Below are 22,223 nucleotides of genomic sequence, written 5' to 3' on the forward strand. Positions count from 1 at the left end.
GTCCGAATTGCTGTGGACCAGGCAATGGCTTTCGGAACCGGCTCTGACAGAAGGCACCAGACACTTTAGTGTCTCCTTGAGTCCTGCACCCCCACGCACTCAGTAAGAGCTGCATCTCAGTTTTGGGTCTCCATGTTCCTAAATTATCATAATATTGAGTTGCTAACGCCCAGTGGAGAGCCCTGTGTCCACCTGCATGTACGGTGGTGTGTTGGCATGCTTTCTCTGCCAGAAGGAGTGGCCGGCCCCTTACTGCCAACACTCAGGCAAGGATTCCATCGCACCATAGGAGAAGTTCGGGCAGATAAGCCAGGATCTGAGGCCAGCTTAAGCTGTGCTCCCTAAGAGCAATCCTGTTCATTTTACATGAATAATGTTGACAAAATCAACACTCCATCATTTTCATGTGCCCCCCCTTTAGAAGTTTTATGGTAAAATAATAAAACTGCAGTGAAACTTGGAGTATCGAAGAAGGAGTGGATTATGGGTGCCGTAGAGTGTTTAAGCCTCTTCAGGGGTTCAGGACTTGTGTTCTGAGGGATGTGATATATTTTTAGCAGATACTGACGATGATATATGCTGCTAATTGGTGAGTGACACCAATGTGGCATGTTGGAGTAAGGAAATACTAGAGTTTGGTCCATTTCCCAAAAACTCCCAAGAGACCCCTTCTTACCCCCCACCTCCAGGCTGCCCCTGTGGCGGGGAATGCGAACACTTCCTGTCTGTATTTGTGCTTCTGTTTGCCCCAGTCGCCCCCCTACAGTACTTTGAGAATGCCTCCCCCCCAGTATTACAGTGTATCCCATTTACTTAGTGGCACCATCGGACCCCTCAATCAGCCTGTGGAAGAAGGAAAAATGGGAATTTGGCAATGCGGACAGAATGGTGCATACTTGCATACTTGCAGCTTTTTCTGGAGAGTTCAATCCAATGGCAGATGCCCCGATGGAGAGTTCACCACCATAATGGGGTTATGAGGACCCGTAGACTTAGCGCTTAATGGTAGCTTGTTTGGTGAAGCAGCCAGGCCTGGGAAGAGGACAGGGCAGAGAGTTCGCTGCCTCGATGCTGAAACATTCGCACCTCTGGAGTGAACAGACGTTTGGATGCTGTGTTGCAAGGCTTACCAGCATGAAGTCTTGTGAGGACGCCAAAATACTCATTAGGGGCACATGTACACTAACAGCATTTCTCTTTTAGACACTATCGGTAAGCGTACTTAATGTAGACTCTGAAATGCAGTCAGCGTCAGCCTGCGTAACTGACATCACGGCGCGTAGTACATGAGATATAATACTCAGGCCCCTGCCTGAGCTTTGCTGAGCTGTTTGTTTTTCTTCAGAAGATGACAAGTCTCAGTGCGTCTAAAACTTACAGTACCTCTCCAGCACCAAGAACCTGGCTTGACGGTTTCACCCAAAACAACTGTCACGCACATCAGCACCGACAAAGAGGCATGATTTCCTGAGTGAGGCGTGAGTCACTGAGGCACACAGGACTACGCTACTCTCCCGGGGAGTCGTGTCTGATTACGGTGGGCTGTTTGAGAAGCGAGACTGAGGGATATCCACTCAGGGTCTTCAAGCCAGGGCTGTACTGCCATCTGGCAAACCGGACATTTTCCCAGCGGGCTGATGGACATTTCATGGGGACCCACTAAAGTCTAGGGCTGATTTTTAATCCCAGTCCAGCCCTGTTCACGTCCCCCTGATGGATCCAGAAAAGCATCCCTTAAATTTATGAAATATATCCCAATTCATGCGTCACAAAAAATATTAGAGGACCCCGCCCCAGAGAATGACGGTCCCCCCAGGTCCACAGGTTTTAGCTAATTATGTGGTCACACATTCGTGGTAAGGGGCTCCTATAGCTGTGGTCTGTTTTCATTTTGGATTCCCTTCTTTAAGAAAGGTTGGACAACCCAGATGTAAAGTTCTCTGTCCACAATTACCAAGGAATCGTTTGCTTTAGATGACCTCAGAAACAGCTGGTGGGCGTGGCCTGCAGCGACGTGTCCATGGGTTTGCTAAGCCTGTTTTCTTGGGGTTGTGAGCGCAGTGATGACATTGCACCGTCCCTCCCCCACTCAAATCACTTTCTGCATGTCTGCCGCTGACCCTTGCGTGTTAGGTTCTTACTGGACAGTTTGCTTGATAAATACACATCTGCAAGTTTTTACTGCACGAGACACGCAAGAGCCAAACTGTGCACTTTGCACAAACTGACAGTCACGGTCAGTTTATAAGGGGTTAAAACGGGGATGTGCGATATATTTTTCCATATTGTTTCCTGTGTTTTATACATATGATGACCCTTACAATTATAAAAAATATAAAACCGCTGTACTGTAGAATTACTATATACAGTAAATATTTATATTGGTGTTCAGAATGATACAGATTAATATCTATAGGTGACGCTTCAAAAATTGTTTTGTTTTGGCTTCCATCCAGCATCATAATGAACTGCTGACTAAGTATCTTCATCATGTCAAAAGTGTATAAAACTGCTCTTGCAATTATTCGCTCATAATAGGACCTTGGAAGTCAATAAAGGCACACCAGTCAGGGAGTTATGACCAGCAGGGGGCAGCAGCATTAGGTAACAGTTATGTTGGTTGCAGGTGGGAGGTATGATATTTTTGTTTATCCTCTGAACAACATCCAGGGATTTTTACCATCCTCTGTACTTCTGTTGTTGAGCATTGGAACTAGTCTTCAGCAATGGAAGATGATGCAAAACGAGTACATGAGAACACAAGTATGGTCAAGTATGCATATTGAGAAACACCCCCTATCTGCAGCTCTCGTATCCTGCAGGGTGGATTCTGATTGGATCTCTCCCAGGTCACATGTCACACCAGCCCAGGTCTCGGGTTATGACTGTCAGACTGGGACTAACCAGGCGCTTTATACAGAAAAACTTTTCACCCTCCAAGTAAGTCATGGTGCCGTCTTGTAGTTAAGGGTTCCTGTCAGAGAATATGAGGGCTGTGGGTCTCGTTCTTCCTAATTAGTGTCACCTGTGAGGTTTCCTCGCAGAAAAAAAAAATCATGGATATGCAGGCGAAGCTCTCGTGCGGTGCTGACGGAGCCGGCAGGACGGCTGACAGGGACTGTCACCACCGAGCGCCGTGTCTGGCTCCGCGGCTGCAGACACCCGGCTTCAGCTAAATTAAAAGTGATCGAACCACAAAGTCGACGGAGCCACCGTCGTGTCTCTCCTCGTGTCCCCCCCAGCTCCCGTGTGGCTGACAGCTCATTGGGAGGTGCTTCCTTCTCACTCAGCGTGCGATGACAGCGTCTCCTCTGTCGAGACGGCAACACAACCAGCCGCGAGGCATATTCCAACAGCCGTCACCCTGCATCTAGGCCTCAACACAAACTGGCGACTATGCAAATCCCCCCTTCCGGTGTCGACCTTTGACCCAGGAAGGATTTCTCTTGTAGCTCTAGACCTTCCTGCCTTCCTGCTCCATTTAATAATGCTTTCTTTGTTCTGAAACAATAACAGCAGGTGTTTTTTTTTTACAAAAGTGCAGGACAAGCCAATATGTACAAAGTCTTGATTTTTCTTATTTTCATCTCTGAGTATGTCAAAGTACAAATTTTGTACTTTGATTGAGACGATAATCCCTCCTGTACAGGAATGCCAACTACTTCTGGTACTGCTTACGCACAGAATAACTGAAACTGAGGGGGGGGGCACTTCTCAGCTAACAATTTTTCATACTAGGAATGTTTATCAAACATATGGATATGGAAACGTTCAAAGTGTCCAGTTTCCTACTGGTGCCCAGAACATTATCCCACTACGAAGAGCAATAATATAAAGCAAATGCAGGGTGTGGTAGAGCAGCAGGAAGACTGTAGCTGTACATCGGAGATCGTGGCATCGGGGCTGGCAGTATGCTTGTAGTATATATGTACAGCACTTTCACAGAACAGTATTTTATTATAAAACTATAATTTTCAACCTTGATCGCATCGAAAAGGTGTTCAGGTAGTAATGTTATTGTGCTGACATTGACAGAACCTTTGTTAAGATGTAAAATGTGGATATAACTTTCCATCACTTGCAGTAAGAAGGTTCTCTGCCAGCTTTGAGAAGACCATCACATAAAGGTAGCTAACGTTCTGGGATGGTTCCCTCCTGGGCCCCGCCAGTAATCTTAGAACAGGACTAATAGTTAACGTCGCATTTATGTAACTGCTGGATTTCCTGAAACACGTCGGCACAGACTCCTTATCTGACAGCGGACACAGATGCGTTTATGGCGATTGCCATATGCCTCATTCCACATTTAGCTGCAAGATCCAGGGCTGGCAGCGTTCAAAGGCTGCCATACCAGCGTATTTACAGGCTTTTAAAGCCTGCCCGCTTCATTTTGATAATTAGCTTTATTTTTAGAGATCTGGTGGGTGTTCTGCGTGTCGGAAACCAGCATTTTACAACAAAGCAAGACATGGTGCAATTTTATAAAATAACACATAAACAGGAAGCGAGGTAATCATATTTTATAGGAACAGCAGTGCTAAAGAAGACTGATGTAATGGGAATTGGAATGACATCAAAGACGGGCAAAGGTTCGGCAGATTGTAGTAAGGGTTTGTCCATCATCCGGAGTGAATAGTGTTTATCTGAGGTACGCCTACCTGTGGAGTGGCAGCCAACTCCCATGAGACAGGCTGCGGGCATCGGTGGGGGACACTGGGATGTCGCTCTCCATGAGGCCCTGACGCATCCCTGCCGCCTGTGATAGTAACATGGACGTGACGTACTGCCTGGGCATGGGGATGAAACAGAAAGGCCAAGATATCAAGTGATGCCTTAACTTCTGAGATAGTCCAATGGCAGAGTCCTCCTGTTGAAATCATCTGACTGCCTTTTATTTATGTCATGCCTCCGTTTAAACTATCATCAGAGGAGACCATTAGAAACAGTGTAAAACATGGTCAAAATACGGTATTAGCTTCAGAAGTGGCAGATGAAAAGCAAATCTATGGGTTTACCTGTATCTGACCTCATTAGGACAGCCGTTGATGTGGCGCTTAGCGTAAGGATGCATGGTAGCTTAGTCCAGGAGGGGGCAGCGTATTGCTCATCGGGCTCTTGCTGTGGTCATGTGGCACTCAGTCTGAGTCTTAATGCAGGCTTCAAAAGCAATACACTGTGATGAGAGGGACAGGCTCTGAACTGCTGACCTTAAACAGATGATCTGGCTAATTTCTGAAGACCAGGTCTGCATGATATCCGTCGGCACGCAGACAGGCCATCAGGAACACAGTTGTGTTGCTCGATGGAGCAGATGCACCGCCGTGAGCCCAGACTGCCCCGCTGACCTGTCTCCTTCTCTTTCACAGAGATTATGAATGATGTCATAAAGAAGGTGAAGAAGAAGGGCGAATGGAAGGTGAGGAGCTTGTTTCGGATCTCCTGGCAGTCCGCTGCTGGTGATCGGTGATGGTATAGTCCTTATTGTAACACCTGGGCGGGGGGGTTCCTAACAATGTCAGAAGAAATATGTCATGTTGATGCTCCTGCAACATTCAGAATTGAAACCGATACCCCCCCCCCCAAAATCACATCATTCTGTTTCACAACTTTTTAAAGGGAGATATACTGCATCTGAAAAACACATATAGTACAGACCCGTGGATAACATGCTAGTGAAGCAGGAATTCCAGTGGATTCTTCTGATGAACCCTGGAGACGTCGGGAGTGACCGTCCAGTGCTTTAAGGAAGTCCAAATATAGTAATGCTATAAAATGACCCCCTTTTTGATGATCACCTTGACCTAGACTATATGGAATCCATGCTGTTTTTTGTTTTAATCTCCTGGATTGTGTTCATCAGGCTGTAGTGTTGGTTATATTAATGTTTGAAGCTCATTTTCAGGTCATATTACGCCATTTCAAGGTTTCTTCAGTTTGCTGACCTTCTGAAACCCAGCGGGTCTGTCGGTTTGGGGTGGGTGGGGGGCATTTGTAAGTGTGCATGTTTGTGAACATCAGTGACGTGGAGTTTTGCCTCATGTGCGACTATAAATCTGGGCTGACAGTCACCTTCAGTTACGGTGTTTCAGACCCGTCTTGCATTGTTGTTTTAATTACGGGATCAAACCTTTATGTCTGTGTATAAACTCGCATTGTAATTTAATTTCCCTCCCCTGGGTGGTATGTTGCCTGCATAACTGTAAGTGGTTGCTTTTATTTTTATCATTTATTTCTAATCTGGGCTCATTTTATCCATATTTCCTATAAGTGCCCACATATCCCTGCTGCAGTCATTTCCTGCTGCCTGAGATCATATCTAATTTTAAGTCCTTCTGTGTGGCAACTTACCCCCCAGCTGAATTAAAAAAGCCCAGGCCAGCCCAGTCTGCCACTCCACACTCCTTCCCCGCCACCCCGTATCCACCCGGACACCACCCAGTCCCTCTCTCCGTATTTATCCACTCCCTGTTCACCAAGTATCTTGTGGTCTCACCTATGCCTTCTTTCATCTCAGATCTGCCCTGTCTTTCCCATCTCTCATATCTTATTATTCTCACTCTCACGCTGACCTGCTTTTTGCATTTTTACCCCACTGCCTTCCTGCTCCTCTGTCCAAAGCATTTGACATATTTCTTCCAGTCCCCTACAAGACTAACATCTGTCCTGTATTACCTGTACTCCTTCATCTTCACGTTATCTGACCTGCCTTTATAATTTTATTTCTCTTATCTCTAATCCTCCTCTCCCTCAGTTCTCCTGTCTCCCTCTCTCTGATCTCTAGTCCTGTTCTGCTTCTGTCTTCTTTTCATCTTTTCACCTGTCTCACTCATCTTTATTCCTCCTCTCCCTGTCTTCCTGTCTCCTTGACCTGTATCTCATCTTTATTCCTCCTCTCCCTGTCTTCCTGTCTCCTTGACCTGTCTCTCATCTTTATTCCTCCTCTTCCTGTCTTCCTGTCTCCTTGACCTCTCTTTCATCTTTATTCCTCCTCTCCCTGTCTTCCTGTCTCCTTGACCTGTCTCTCATCTCTATTCCTCCTCTCAATGTATCTCCGTCTATCTACCTGATCTGTCTCTCTCATATCTATTCTCTAATTTGCTTCTCCCTCTGTCTTCCTGACCTGTATCTCATCTCTATTCCTCCTCTCACTGTATCTCCGTCTATCTACCTGATCTGTCTCTCTCATATCTATTCTCTTAATTTGCTTCTTCCTCTCCTTCCTGACCCGTCTCTCTCACCTCTATTCCTCCTCTCCCTATCTTCCTTTCTGTCTCCCTGACATGTCGCTCTCTCATCTCTGTTCCTGCTCACACTCTACCTCTCTGTCTCCCTGATCTGTTTCCTTCTGTCCCTTCCATCTTCCAGGCCCTAGTGGTGGACCAGCTCAGCATGAGGATGCTGTCGTCCTGCTGCAAGATGACAGACATTATGACCGAGGGCATCACCAGTGAGTCAGCCCATGTCTCCCATACGGCCATGCTGCTGGGCTGGTCTCCATGGATACGCTACCACTGCTGCCTGCCCAGCGTTGTCGTGACCGCCTGTTTCATACAAAGCCGTTGACCCTCTATTTCCAACACTTTCTTCTAGTTGTTGAAGACATTAACAAGAGGCGGGAGCCACTACCCACCCTGGAGACTATTTACCTTATCACCCCCACTGAGAAGGTAAGCAGAACTACACACAGGCGCATCTCTGTGCTATGGAGTGAAGCATGACTCTATGCCAATCACACACGTATTTATGTGTCCTTGCTTAGGCAATACTTTGATACCAGCAGCTGACAGGTTTTACCTATTTATTCATCCAGATGTTTTACTGGAATGGTTCAGGAACCCGGGTAGGAACACACACACTCAGGAAGTCTACACACACTGAACAAACACTGGAACATGCACAGATGCAAGGAACACACACAGACGTGGTTCCCATAGGGATATCCCACATGAGCATGTCCCTGACTCCGCCTCTCCCTTCCTCCAGTCTGTGCAGACTCTCATTGGGGACTTCAAAGACCCCCACTCATCCAAATACAAAGCAGCCCATGTCTTCTTCACCGACTGTGAGTACAGGAGGATCCGTCTTTATTAATTCATTCATTAACTTTATTAATTAAAGTATGGAGCTGGAAGTGTTAGCACTGAATCCCTTCCCGCCCCCCAGCCTGCCCGGACCCCCTGTTCAATGAACTGGTGAAGAGCCGAGCTGCCAAGACTATCAAGACCCTGACGGAGATCAACATCGCCTTCTTGCCCTATGAGTCACAGGTGAGGCCCTGCTGTTGGTGCCACTACCCTCTAACCAGGCCCTCTTACCTAGTCCCACCACCCCCGCCCCCCCAGGCCTACGCCTGCGCCCAGCTTCTGTGAAACCACAGAGGAACTTCCTCAGGAAGCAAGAGCTGGAGAACAGGAGATGGGAGATGAGAAGCTCCTTCAAGGCATTGTGTGGAGAAAAAGGAGAGTGAGAATGGAGAACGGAGGAAGGGCAGGAGGTCCAGCGTCGACCTTGAGAGACCAGGCTAGACAGACCAGCCCCAAGCAGGAGACTATTCAGGCTGTCTGTGAGGACGCTTTTGGGACCCTCAAGGAAGAGACCTACAAAGGCAAACCAGTAACAATGCTGACAGCGAATCTGAGGGAAAAGGGCTTCAAGGTGTTTTTACTTTTTTTTGTCTGCCTGTATGTATAGCTGGTAGGTAAATGATAGTGTTTTCTTCAAAGCGGAGCATAGCTGAACTAAGATAAGATAAAATAAGATAAAACAGATCCTAGGAGACCTGATTTTGTCATTAAATTTGGAAAAAATATGCAGTTGCCGTCTTTGTATGGCGGTACAGCTGTCCTGCTTTGCAACGTTGCAGACCAAGGTCACTGGCTCGGACACTGCCTCCGCAAGATACCAGCAGTAACACTTGCATAGTTAAAACAGCTGGTGGGGGGGGAAAAAAGCAGAAAATGGCTAATTTGTTCGGAGGTGTAACAGTGAGCAGGACCTAGTCAGACTTAGAAGAGCCGAAATGCTCGCCGTCTGCTCACCTACCTATTTGACATAATCCAGCAGGGATGTCAATGGCGCACATGCCCAGTGGGCTCTCCTGTGAATGCCGGTACGGAAAGACATAAAGGAGAGAGACAGTGACAGGATCAAGCTTTAAAAACACCAGTGATGGTGTCCTAAAACAAGGCAGTCAGTAACAGCAGTTTGTTTATTCGTAAAGGTTTTATGAACCTTTTTTTTTTTTTTTTTACCTGGGGAAAGAGGTGCCCTCCTCCTGTCCTGAATAATTAATATACAAGTCACAGAATTGCTCCCGGGGAAAGGCTGGCTCTGACAGATTGTTCCCTGGCCCTTAAATGCAAGCCATTGGCCAGCATTCTCCCCGGCAGCCAATGGGAATGGAGCAAATGGACCGGGTGATGATGGGAGGGGCTCTTCTGTGCAGCAGAAGGGCATCATGTGATTTTGGACAGATGGGCCGGGGAGGGGGGTCAGCAACGCTGCGTCCTGTCGGAAGAGAATGGAAGTAAGAGGCAGAGGGCGAATTATCTCGGGAAGGAGAGGAACGTTTGGGAGACAATGGCAGGAAGGAAGACAGGGCTGTCATTATTCATTACAAAATATGTTAAACTGCGCTGTGTGTCTGTAATAGTGAAAGGACACACATCTACGTAGTAAATAAGCATAAAGAAACACGTTAAGATCTACGCCAGTAGCCACTGCAGTGTCATCCAGTGTAGCCACTGATTGGCTGCCTTGCTGTGTACATCTTGGTCTCTATCATGCTGCTTGAACTCCATACAAGTTGTCCCTCAGTGCTAAAATATCAAGTGTAGATGCGAGGCCTGGTGGGGGGGGGGGTTCACGCGTCATAAGCACAGCAATGTGAAGGTGCCCCCCCCACCAACTGGCCCGTGTGCCTCACCCTTTCAGGTGTACTCCCTGGACAACCCCGACGCCTTCCAGAGCTTCTACAGCCCCCACAAGACCCAGCTGAAGAACCCGGTAATGGAGAGGCTGGCCGAGCAGCTGGCCACCCTGTGCGCCACTCTGAAGGAGTACCCTGCCGTGCGATACCGGGGGTGAGGCCATAGGGGAACATGTGTGCACACTGCCCATGACACTGCAGCCGCATCGCAGTGAGGCTCTGTGGGATAGCATGCTGTGCCTGTGATCGGAAGGACACCGGGGATCTGGTTAACCCTGATTTCTGAAGGGAAAAAAAAATACGCGAAAAGCAAAAGCTCCGTGTTTCTCCTGACAATAAGGCAGACTTTCCGTCTGTCCCTTCCCAGCGAGTACAAGGACAACGCCACTCTGGCCCAGCTGGTCCAGGACAAACTGGACGCATACAAAGCTGACGACCCCACCATGGGAGAGGTGAGATGCAGGACGGGGCCGGGAGAACGAGGGTGGTTTTTTTGTGTTCAAAAAAAGAGGCGCAGGGAGAAAGATGGATGTTGAAGACAGTGACAGAGTAAGACGATTAACACACAATGGGAGCAGAGAGTGATGCCGCAGAGGGGGGGAGGTGACAGTCGTTAATAGTATTACTGACTGTTAAAATAATTAAAATCAATAACGTGCTATAAAACGAGGTTACAGAGCGTGAAGGACAGCGAGCAGGGATCATGTACTGCACTATTAACCCCCCCCCCTCTATCCACAGGGCCCAGACAAGGCCCGCTCCCAGCTTATCATCCTAGACCGAGCCTTCGACCCGGTGTCCCCCGTTCTACACGAGCTGACCTTCCAGGCCATGAGCTACGACCTGCTGCCCATCGAAAACGACGTCTACAAGTAACCTAATGCTGTCGGAACCACCTCACCAGGCCTGAATTCAGAAACACTGCCTGTGTTTAACTGTTCATTCTTAGCCAGAGGTGGGTAGTTCATGTTCAGAGAGTAAAAGTCCAGATCAAGGTTTTGTTTCAACCAACCAGTTGGTCAAAACATTTATTCTCTGGATCTGAATTAACCACCTCTGCCCTTAACTGATGCAAGGGTAAAGGTGTAACATGCACAGCTTCTACAGTCGTTAGGGTCTCAATTAAAGTACTTAATAAAATAGGCTGGTTCTCAAAACCGTATCCTCAAAAATCAAGGGTTATAAGTTTAACTCCTGCCCATTGCTCCATTTCTTTTACAATTAAAAAACAATATGCAAATGGGTAAATTGTAGTCTCTAAATTACCCTTATTTTGTGATTTTGTGTGTCCTGTGAGGGACCCTTCTTGGGTGTCTTGTCCCCCCTATGCATGCTGGTTTGAGGCTCCCCACAGCCCAGTATGGGATAAGCAGTTTTGGAAGAACACTGGATGGATGGATTGAACCAGTTAGGACTTCTGACTCAGTACTGAAACCATTTAATAGGAACCGGAAAGCCTAGGGGCAAAGTGGGCAGGCTGTGCTCCCTCGGTCTCCTTGGTGCCCCTCGAGGACACTCAGCTCCCGCCGTGTCCCTGCAGGTACGAGACGAGTGGCATGGGCGACTCCCGCGAGAAGGAGGTGCTGCTACACGAGGACGATGACCTGTGGGTGTCACTGCGGCACAAACACATCGCCGAGGTGTCCCAGTGAGTCCTCGACCGTGCCGACATCCGCGTTAAATCACAAACACATAGCGCACAAGAACACCTCTCTCTAACCGCAGTTACCTTTCATCCAACTCCTCATCTGTTACGCCACCTACTGCCAGCCACGTGTATGGAAGATTAAAAAAGAAGACCAGACAGCTGTGTGAGAAACTGCTCAACACAATCTGACAGCCAGCGGGTTTAAATTGCAATCGATGGTGTCAGAAAGGCTGCATGCTGGCAGGATTTCAAACATCAGAATGTCAGATGTCTTACTGTAAAACGTGAGGTCACATGGGGGTCATTCTCCAGCACAGTCCTGTTGTGGATAAACGAGAGAAAATGCTGACTGTTTGGATTGAACCATTCAATCGATATATCGATAGATCAGCCAGAAGATTTACTTGGATTAATCAGCTGATGGTGGATAAGTAAATGAATAAACTAGTCACACGACGGTCTGCTCTCGGCTTCTGAAAAATGTAATTGAAATTAGATAATAAAAGGTCTTCCTAATCTCGCAGCCGCTCTCTCCCTTGCAAACACGTTCTCACTCTCTCTCTCTGTCCCATCACTGTCCCATAGAGAGGTCACTCGGTCCCTGAAGGACTTCTCTGCCAGCAAACGGATGAACACGGGCGAGAAGGTACAGCTCCTGTCACATATGTACACACTCTGCGTACACACAGTCCGCACATCCACGCACTCCACCCTCCCTCTCACTCTCGGGAGGAGCCGTGAGCTATAGAATTATGCTTGTGAGTCAACGCCAGGTCCAAATCAGGGCATCAGGCAAACTGCAGGTACTTTACCCTCCCTGCTGACTTTCCAGCTGTGTCAGGGAGTTGCAGTTCTCCCAAATCACTGTATTCCCTGTGCTCTGCAGACCACCATGAGGGACCTGTCCCAGATGCTGAAGAAAATGCCTCAGTACCAGAAGGAGCTGAGCAAGGTGAGGGAAGGGTACCACATTGACTTAAAATCCAAAGCCTAACAGGACCCATTCTGTTCTGGATGGCGGCGGCTGGATATAAACAAGACACCTTAATGTGGAAATATCGCAGGCTGGTAAAAATATCACTTCTTCTCCTTACTGTTCATTTTTGAAGAAGCAGGCATGATTTATGATGGTCACGTCCGGCAGGATCTGACGACGCAGCACGAACTGGAACAGCCGACAAACCTCTAAATTATCACAGTATCTCAGTTCATTTCTTTTCTGCTGTTGTGCAGTCTTCGTGTACGGACCTACATGCTCAAATCGTAATTAAGCGTGAAATGCGGATAAATGTACAGTCTTCACTGGCTGACACTGCGTTGGCTTTTGAGAGCAAATGCTGGTCAAACTCAAAATGGCTGGCTGGATTTCCCGGAAATTCCGACCCTGTATCAAAACTGAGTTTCTGTTAACGAGCAATTACAAAGGATTGCTTGCCTCTAATCACTTAATATATAATTAGCAAAGGAAATGCACCAGAACCTGGAAATGTGGAAAACCTGAATTGAAGAAGATATGAGATTACAGAATGTGTGAAATCTGACGATTTTTTTCTTTTGCAAGGAATGAGATAATTGAAAATCACTACTGCGGTGTGTTTGTAGCTGTTAACCAGTGTGTTGTTCAGTCAAGGTCATGACCATTGCTGACCCCCTTGTGTCCCCCCACAGTACTCCACCCACCTCCAGCTGGCTGAGGACTGCATGAAGCACTACCAGGGCACAGTGGACAAGCTGTGCCGAGTGGAGCAGGCAAGTCAACCGCTCTCCAGGGATATCAGGCGGAGGGGGATATGAAACAATGTCATGTGATTCAAGACACAGATCTGAGATCCCCTCATACCCCTCCTCCCAATTCATTCCCCTCCTATTGGGTGTTCTAGGATTTAGCCATGGGCACCGATGCCGAGGGTGAGAAGATCAAGGACCCCATGAGAGCCATCGTGCCCATCCTGCTGGATGGCAATGTCAGCACCTACGACAAGATCCGCATCATCCTGCTCTACATCTTCCTCAAGAACGGTGAGCCCCCCCCAACATATTTACATCCCCTATGGCAGTGTTCCTCAACCCAGTCATAGGGGACCCCCATACCGTCCGCATTTTTTGTCGGGGGGGGGGGACACTGATCTGAAGGGTCATGTTCAGGTGTTCCTCATCTCCTCCGTTTCTGCTCACCAACCTTCTCCCAGGGATCACAGAGGAGAATCTGAACAAGCTGATTCAGCATGCCCAGATCCCCCCAGAGGACAGCGAGATCATCACCAACATGGCCCACCTGGGAGTGCCCATCATCACAGACGTGAGCACGTTATCTCCCACAGTTTCTAAGTGGCAGTGCTGTTGACACCAACCCCCAAAATGCTGCTGGTCTGCCTGTTCTTTGGGAATCTCACCTTCTCTCTGATCTTGTCCTACACTTCTGTGATGCCTGATCTTACCCTGATCCTCTTTGACGCCCCAGTCAACCCTGCGCAGGGGCAAGAAGATGGACCGCAAGGAGCGGGTGAGCGAGCAGACCTACCAGCTGTCTCGCTGGACCCCTCTGATCAAGGACATCATGGAGGTCAGTCACGACCCTCCCTCACCTCTCTATTGGTCACCCTGGTGCCTCAGCCTTCTGTCTGATGGGTCTGTCTGGTTCTGCTTCAGGATGTGATTGACGACAAGCTGGACACCAAGCATTACCCCTACATCTCCACCCGCTCCTCTGCCTCCTTCAGCACCACTGCAGTCAGGTGGGTGGGGGCGCTCATGTGCTCACACCTACACACACACATATATATATATATATATATACGCAAGAATAAATGAACAGCAAGTACTTTTACATAATATAAACAGGGAATTACTTCACTAGAATCAAACTACGCAGTCTACAGTATCTACAGAATATATCATCTACAGAATATTGTACCATCTAGCCTGCAAAGTGATTATACAGAATATATAAGGAATCTATACATATTACGATATGGCTATGAAGACCTATAGGAAGCCTAAAGCCTTCAAGTGCTGCTACTGTCACAAATGTGTAGAATAAACAGAAACAAATCAAGCCTCAATGAAAGCATTAGGGGTGTCGCAGAAACCTCATTTACTTCCCGTGCTCTTTGCGGTCTCTTTCCCCCCTGAGTAAATGCTTTTTCCAGTCCGTATCCAGGTGAGGAATGTCCTCCTATAATGAGTTCCAGAATCAATAGTCATTATGGACCGTTTGGGGGTGGGTGAAAGCTGGGGGGATATGGGGGATGCTATAGATCAATAAACTCAGATGGGTGGGGGCTGGGAAGAGGCGAGTCAGGGGCAGTAACTTTGTGTGTGTGTGTGTGTGTATCGACCTAAAAATTGGAGATGCAGCAACCCCAGGAGGTTCTAGCGAGTCCTCCGTGACTAATAAAACACCGAGCAGACCTTCTGAGGCGACCAGCTCTCCTCGTATGCTATCAGAAGCCGTCCGATTCTGGGGTGATAGAGGGGAATGCTGACTAAATGGGCTGATGTGTTGTGCAGCTGCAGACCAGATCAGGTAGTCTACAGTGTCTATAGAATATATATAGACTACAGAATATATATAGACTATATGTAGACTGTCACATGCATTTGAGAGTTTAAGAGTTTTTTGAAGACATTCTGGAAAATCAGTACAGCAGTTAAGCTATCTCCTGCGGGACAGAGTAGACGTTTCTCCTGACATGTCACCAGAAAAGGTCAACACTGCAGAAGACAAACATTCTCTGGTGAACCTCTGACCTCCTGCAGTGCCCGGTATGGCCACTGGCACAAGAACAAGACCCCCGGCGAGTACCGCACCGGCCCCCGCGTCATCGTCTTCATCATCGGCGGGGCGTCCTTCAGCGAGATGCGCTGCGCCTATGAGGTCACGCAGGCCAATGGCAAGTGGGAGGCCATCATCGGTGAGTCTGTTTACTTGGGGTGTTACTGAGTCCCGCAGGAAGAAGAGAGTCAACCAATGAGCCAGCAGACCATCAGAATCAAATTTGAATAGAGTAGGATTTCCAGTAAGTGGCAGGATAACATGATTGTCCGATAGGAGGAAAACCGAAAGCTTATATCTACCTGAAGACAGGCCTGCTTGGTCCTTATCCCTTAGACTGTGTAGGCCCAGCTTGTAAGTGAACTGTGGTAATTTATTGGATAGTACATCACCTCACATGACAGTTCAGGTGCTAATTACAGAAAGCTCCCAAAACGATGCAGGTCATCGTAGACCAGGGTTAGACATGCCCAGCTTGAAGGACTTGCTGAAAATGACAGTCAGGCCTTGATGAGATTCACATTTGTAGTGGCAGTGATATTCTTCTGCCTCAGTAAATATCTGAAAGCAGCAGACCATGCTGAGAAACCAGGCAGGAACTGTGACAGTTCGCCATTCCCCACAGACCGGCCATTCCTGTGTCCGTTGCCGCGACTCCATTCGTGATGACAGGTTAACAATGCAGGGACTGTAAGGCCTTTGTCCTGGGCGAGCAGGTAGCTGTTGCAGGCATTCAGCATCCAGCTCCTTTTAGTTCGTGCGCTCAGATTCTCCTGGGAAACCGAGATGCTCAGAATTAGCTCATCTGGAAGGTGCAGGATTGATCTTGCTCAGCTGGGGCTGAAATTACACTTTTTCGGTTCTCTAAACGTCCGTCAGTTGTTAGTCTATAAACCTTGTTCCATGTTTCATTTTTCATTGTTATTGTCCTCTACATGAGTGAAATTAATATTCTTTTTTTCACAGTAGAGTATCTTCTACTGTAGAGTTAAGTTCTCCCCAAGCGAGCTTGATGGGCCGAATGGCCTCCTCTCGTTTGTATAGTTCTTATGTTCTTATGTTCTCAGCAGTAAAACTTCAACAGAATTTCCAACACATTTGCAGAGACAGGGCTATGTACTATATACCAATATGCATCTTCCAACCAGTTATCACAGGTATTATAACATCATTTCAGGGAAGCAACCACTTCTCATTGTGGAATCACTTTTACCTTTCCAGCAAAATTTATGTTGGTTATAAAATACTGCCATCGTTCAGTTTCCTATAGACCCTCCTTAGGTATAAGAGCACCATGGTTTCCCTTCCTGCTCTCCTCATGAAGTATTACTTTGTGACATTATGATGCCATATGCTAATTGCAGTAGCCCAGCACCAGTGTTCCCATTGCCTTGCTGATCTTCATGTAGGAAGGCCTGCAGCTCTGCTTTCTCCCCGGGGGGGGGGAGGAGGGGGGGGGCGCAGCCTGTCTCGTCTTTGCCGTGTCCTGGATCTGTTGCTTTTCTGTTTCTTTTAAACTGTTGTTCTTGACTTGCAGCCACGCCTTTGCATCTTTTCGTAAGTCCGTCTCACGTGTGTGTGTGTGCGCGCTTGTGTATGTGTGTATATATATGTGTGTGCGTGTGTCTCTTCCTGTGTCTGTTCACTTGTGTTGCAGGCTCTGCTAGAGCCCCAGATTCAAGCCCAGGTCCATCCAGGCAGTAAATCTTATAATGTTGAGGTCTCCCCCCCCCACAGATGAGCAGCCCTTAAACGTTGAAACTAAGCCCTGTTCTGTTCAGCAATCACTGGGCTCTCCGGTGTTTAAAGCCTTATTCTTGCCTGTTAACTTAATAGGAGCCACACTATGTAAAAAATTATGTAAAAGATTATGTAAAAACAAACAAAAAAAAGAACACAAATAGCTTGGACATTTTCTAAAAATTGGATATGGTTCCCATATACATATGTATAGCCATACAGCCCCTTTAGGTCTCACAACAGAAAGGAGATAGATCTGTAAATTCTACTTCTACACTTCAGGGTTCCTGACACAAATGTACGCGTGTGGAAGCCCAGAATCACAGATGCAGGAATTTACTGGAGGCTTAGAGCTTTCGGGGGCTTTAAATAAACTGCCACCTGAGAGCAGTTATTTTATCACCCATGGTAAGAGGCACTATTGTTAGAAAATCCCAGTAAACAGAATCAGCGGAATGTTTTTACTGGACCGGATGTCTCCTTGGAGACGCGTGGCACGGCGGGTAAGGTTTCTGTGGAGCTCAGCTTGGAGGGCGTAGGTAAGAGGAAGAGGAGGCCACATCTGGGGACGTGGGTCAGAGGGTGGGGTTTGCAGTGTTCGTCTCCCTGGAGATGCCCCAGTGGCTGTCTCCTTCCCACCCCCAGCTGTTCCTGGGGGATTTGGGTAAAATGGAAGGTGGGGAGCAGGAGTGGGGGGGGTGAACGTTGTGGAATGCCATGAAAAGTGAGCGTGAAGCCGCCTCTGTTCCTCCGCAGGTTCCACCCACACGCTCACCCCCACCAAATTTCTAATGGACCTGCAGCACCCCGACTTCCGAGAGTCCACTAGGGTGTCCTTTCAGGACCCAGAACCCTCAGACAACTGAGAGAGAGACAGAGGGGGAGAGAGAGAGGGAGTGGGAGAGAAAACACTCTTGAAAAAGTAAAGGCAGCCGTGCAAAGAAGCCCTTTCTGATGCCCCCCCACCCCACAGCACAAGGGCATTCTTTCTTTCCGTTTTCCTCTGCAACACTCCACTGATAACTCTACTCCTCTGGGATAAGGGACTACTGGCCCCCCAACCCCTCTGCCACAAAGAGGGCCAGGCCAGTGCACCTCCTGCAGGCCTGTGTGTGAACTGCACGACACAGTTCTAGTACACGGTGACAGGAACCCCGGTCCCCACAGATGTGACCGGGACACACAGGCCTGTGGCTGGTGCGGCCTGGCTGGGTCGGTGGGGAGGTTCTGATCCCATCCCTGTTATACTACCATCGTCTCTGCTGGGTGGATTAAATCCCTCTTCACCATTCACACTCTACCTCATAGCAATTCCCACCTGATGAGGTGCCAATCCCGATTTAATCCACCCTAGAGATTCCTTTGATTTTACTTTTTTTTTTTTTATAAACAATACCACATTGATGCATTTTAAATGAGCAGCAATTTCGTTAATCCTCAATTTCAACGCGAGTCGTCGTTTTGTGTCGACTGCCTTCCCTACCCACCCCGACTGCTCACTCCCTGTATACCAGACATCACATTCGTATATCACCCAGTGACCGCCTGCTGAGAATCCTGCGCAGCCAGGACCCCAGCAAAGAGGACAGTGCCTCTCTAGTCACTTAGGAAAGCAGTCAGACAGTCCTTATCTGTGACTCCAGTGATTCTCTGCAGACATATACAGACGGAAAATGAAGTGATGTTCGCTTCATATGCTTTAGCAAATAGTAAATACATACATAAACACATAAACTGAGGACCAGAGTAGTCTCTATGCAGTGGCCCATAAGTATAATGAACTTTGCAGGGCATTCAGTGCCTCTAGCAGTCAAGGACCCAGCATGTATTCAGGGTAGACATGGAGCTCACAGCTCATCCCCATGGCAGAGATAAGATATAGCTGGTGGGGCTTTTTCTGGGGGTGATAATTCCTCATTTCAATAAGCGATTCACCAGGTGACATATGCACAACAGACCAGCATGCTAGTGGCACCCCAGGGCTGCTAAAGCGATATCTCACTGAACCCCATTTCCAGTAAAAAGATCACCATGCGTAGTATGTCACCCACATCCATACTGCCACATCCAACACTCCCTCTGCTCTGCAGCCATTACTCCCAGTCATCATCTTCCAGGCACACTCGCAGTCTGGCGAGTTGCCACTAGTGGGAAAACCGCCGTTTTGTTGTCGGCACACGGTCAGCAAAGCTGTGCGTTTCGCTGGATCGGCCCGTGGGCTCTGGATCCGGGCTCAGGTTTCTACCTTCCACAGACCACTGCGATGCTTTGGTGGATCTGGTAAAGACTGTATCCAAAAAATAAAAACAGCACCTCGGTAAGTTACAGCAGGGGAAACACACAGCTTTGCTACGTAGACAACACAGTACTAATGATGATAAATGTTACTAGGACAACACCAAAACTTTGGCCTGCTTGCCGTCTGTAATCTCCTGACTTTCTGCCTTTCATGCTGTCATGGGTAGATCAAACGGTTGCTTTCTTATGTCCTCAATGAGTCAGTGGGCCAAATGTTTGGTTTAATCTGACTCCCTGCCCTGCCGCGTAATGTTTTGTGTAAGAAATGTGTCTTCAGCTGCTGAGAAATCAAGTTCCATCCCCTCTCCCTTATGCTTGTGTTGTTGAGATTTTTGGTTTGATTTTGCGTTCTTCTAAACCAGGGAACGGTAGGAAGGAGAACAGCCTTTTGTCCAGCCGACCCTCATTTTCATTTGTGCTACTGTGTTTGCATGGACCGTGCAGTTACCCCGGGTCACATGCTCATTCGCGCATCATGGCTGAGCTCTCGCTGAACTGTGATGTCACTGTGAATATCCAGAGATGCCGTGATGTCACTTAGAGCACTGTGACATCATTGGCCGGTGTGGTGGCAGCCCGTCGGTGCGACAGAGTTGGCTGGTTCACGTCTCTGTGAACGGGCTGTCGCGCTCTGCCCTCTCTCCGCACTCTGGTCGAGCGTTTGCATGCAGCTGAATCCTGCAGCCTCTTGGCTGACGGGGGCGTCTGCTAACTACGACCTGATCTCAAAGTCGACTTACTTTCAGTTCACTGAATCCATAAATCGGCTATGAAACTCATTGGTCAGTTACTTCTCACAGACCGTTCCACTAGTCTTAGAACAAATACGTTTTTGTTCGAGTGCAATATTCCCCCTTCATCGTTTTATGTATGTTTTTTTCCTTCACTTCATTACCCATATGGTAAAAATGGCTGAAAACACATTTTCTGTAAGGCAGTTTGATAGGGCTGCTCTAACACACATGTCTCTCTGTTTCAACGATGCCCCCCCGCAGGATCGACTCATATCTTCACTCCAACTGCAGTCCTCGACGCCCTCAAAGCTATGAATAAACCAGATGAGGAGCAGTAGTGTCATCCCTACCCTCACCCCTCCATGCCTTCTTAGTGCCCCTCCCATTCCTTCCAGGATGCCAGCCACTCCTATATTAAATGTGTATGCATCTTGCTTGAGGAAAAAAAAAAAAAAGAAAGCATCGATAAAAAAAATTATATATATAAATATATAACATGTTGACACAAAGAAATCATTGCAAGTATTATGTTTTAAAATGGATGCAAAAATAAGGTTTAAGTATCAATAAGGCCATTTAAAACATAACGTACCAAATTTAAACACTGTATGCTATGAAACCTGTTAGAATGTGTAAATTGTAGATTTTACGTTCCCTCGGTTTTCTTATAATGGTGTGCATTCTTCTATCGGTGGACAGAGGAGGGACTTGCCGATCGCAGTTTTGCGCGAAAGTGACAAACTTTTGCTGTTGGACAACAGTGCGTGGCTTGCCTCAGGCCACCGGGGGTGTGGGTCCTAGTGGACCGTAATGTCTTTAAGGGTCGTAGACCAGAGAGAAGACGTGGCTGAATCCCCGGAAAAGACACCTTACGAGAAACGAATACCAGCTCCCAGAATGCATTGCGTCATGCCCATCCTGAGACAGGAGGAAAAAAAAAAAAAAAGGGACCAATGAGGACTGACGACAGAGTTTGCACAAGCTGAGCGCTGCTGTAAATATCACAGCCAGCAAAGGCTGAGCATCGCAAGCGCCATCCCTCCTCTCGCTCTGTGACTGGACGCATTTATCCTCCAACCTGTTCTCCGAAGACTCAAATGTTGTAGTGTCGGAAGGCCACTGCTTGCAAAACTTTTCAAAGGGCCGGTCGTATCTCAGTATTGTATCCCGTCCAAACCCGTCACGCCGTTGATTATTAATGACATTTATCTGCCCATGCACTGAGTACCGTGTCGTGTATATGCCATATGTTGATGTTTCAGCGTCCCACTGTTCCCAGTGATATTTCTGACTGTGAAGTAGCAAAATATTTCCTTTGAAGATGCCAATGTGAAGCCACTGTGTTTTGTGACGTTTTAGCTGTAGTTGTAGTGGTCTTGGGGAAAAAAAAAAAATCTCTCTATTTTATTAGTCTCTTTGTTACTTTTTCTTCTGGTGCAACGTAAAATCTTCCACTGTTGAAAGGCTTTGCAAGAAAAAAAAAGAAAAAACAAATGAAAACTTCTCTCGGTTTCCTTCCTTTGTCCCCCTTTCTTGGACGAACAGGCTGTATATTGCACTATGCGTTTTTCTGTGATGCACAGGCTTGTTTAACAGTTTTCCTTTGTTGCCGTTGTATAGCATTCATGACGTCTACTTGATTGATTTATATCAAAAGTTATTTATCAGAGAGAAAGATATGAATAAATTAGGTCTGTCTCAAACCTGTTTAACTTATTGGAATTATATGTTTGCGAGTATTGAAGCACAAATAGAAGTACTCTATATGTACCTACGTACTAAAGCTGTCTAATAAATTTGGCTTCCATTAAAGCTGCCTCTGTACTTTCTTACGAAGACATGAAGACGCTGTTTTGTTTCGGTATCTTCCTACTAACAGCCCACACCTCGAAGACATTGAAAACGTTTCTGCCCGTGATATTATTAGTATGTTTGCTGCTCTTTCTTCACCCATAGAAAATGGAAGTCTCAATAAGATCTCTTGGAGCAGACCTTTGAAAAAAATATTTTGGGAATAAGACAGGTGAGGGAACATGGCATACACATTTAAGGATACACTCACTATGCTTGGCATTTGGCCCCAAGCAACTTGGTCCCCCC

At 47.4% G+C, this 22,223-nt stretch overlaps 1 protein-coding gene and 1 long non-coding RNA gene across 3 annotated transcripts in view; one reads left to right on the forward strand and one right to left on the reverse strand.

Annotated features, from left to right (window-relative positions):
* stxbp1a (syntaxin binding protein 1a) overlaps nucleotides 1-21,935 on the forward strand; it is a 29,043-nt gene extending 7,108 nt beyond the window's left edge. Inside the window, exons 2-20 of one of the 2 annotated variants that reach the window (XM_049019806.1) lie at nucleotides 5,367-5,416; nucleotides 7,366-7,447; nucleotides 7,591-7,667; nucleotides 7,984-8,062; nucleotides 8,164-8,267; nucleotides 9,934-10,082; nucleotides 10,296-10,380; nucleotides 10,670-10,800; nucleotides 11,469-11,576; nucleotides 12,162-12,222; nucleotides 12,463-12,528; nucleotides 13,245-13,325; nucleotides 13,457-13,595; nucleotides 13,766-13,875; nucleotides 14,038-14,139; nucleotides 14,226-14,311; nucleotides 15,336-15,490; nucleotides 17,848-18,013; nucleotides 20,385-21,935. In XM_049019806.1, the coding sequence (XP_048875763.1) occupies nucleotides 5,367-5,416; nucleotides 7,366-7,447; nucleotides 7,591-7,667; nucleotides 7,984-8,062; nucleotides 8,164-8,267; nucleotides 9,934-10,082; nucleotides 10,296-10,380; nucleotides 10,670-10,800; nucleotides 11,469-11,576; nucleotides 12,162-12,222; nucleotides 12,463-12,528; nucleotides 13,245-13,325; nucleotides 13,457-13,595; nucleotides 13,766-13,875; nucleotides 14,038-14,139; nucleotides 14,226-14,311; nucleotides 15,336-15,490; nucleotides 17,848-17,957 (1,775 nt within the window). In that variant the 3' untranslated portion in view covers nucleotides 17,958-18,013; nucleotides 20,385-21,935. The remainder of the gene's footprint in view (nucleotides 1-5,366; nucleotides 5,417-7,365; nucleotides 7,448-7,590; nucleotides 7,668-7,983; nucleotides 8,063-8,163; nucleotides 8,268-9,933; nucleotides 10,083-10,295; nucleotides 10,381-10,669; nucleotides 10,801-11,468; nucleotides 11,577-12,161; nucleotides 12,223-12,462; nucleotides 12,529-13,244; nucleotides 13,326-13,456; nucleotides 13,596-13,765; nucleotides 13,876-14,037; nucleotides 14,140-14,225; nucleotides 14,312-15,335; nucleotides 15,491-17,847; nucleotides 18,014-20,384) is intronic. The other variant, XM_049019807.1, reaches the window with a different exon arrangement.
* Nucleotides 6,857-7,451, reverse strand: LOC125746136 (uncharacterized). The gene is made up of 3 exons (XR_007398856.1): nucleotides 7,319-7,451; nucleotides 7,016-7,263; nucleotides 6,857-6,966 (listed from the first exon to the last, which is right to left on the reverse strand). It is a non-coding gene; the product is annotated as an uncharacterized LOC125746136 (long non-coding RNA).
* Nucleotides 21,936-22,223: the final 288 nt, after the last annotated feature.

The sequence above is a fragment of the Brienomyrus brachyistius genome, chromosome 7 (assembly GCF_023856365.1).
Source record: "Brienomyrus brachyistius isolate T26 chromosome 7, BBRACH_0.4, whole genome shotgun sequence".
NCBI classification, from domain to species: domain Eukaryota; kingdom Metazoa; phylum Chordata; class Actinopteri; order Osteoglossiformes; family Mormyridae; genus Brienomyrus; species Brienomyrus brachyistius.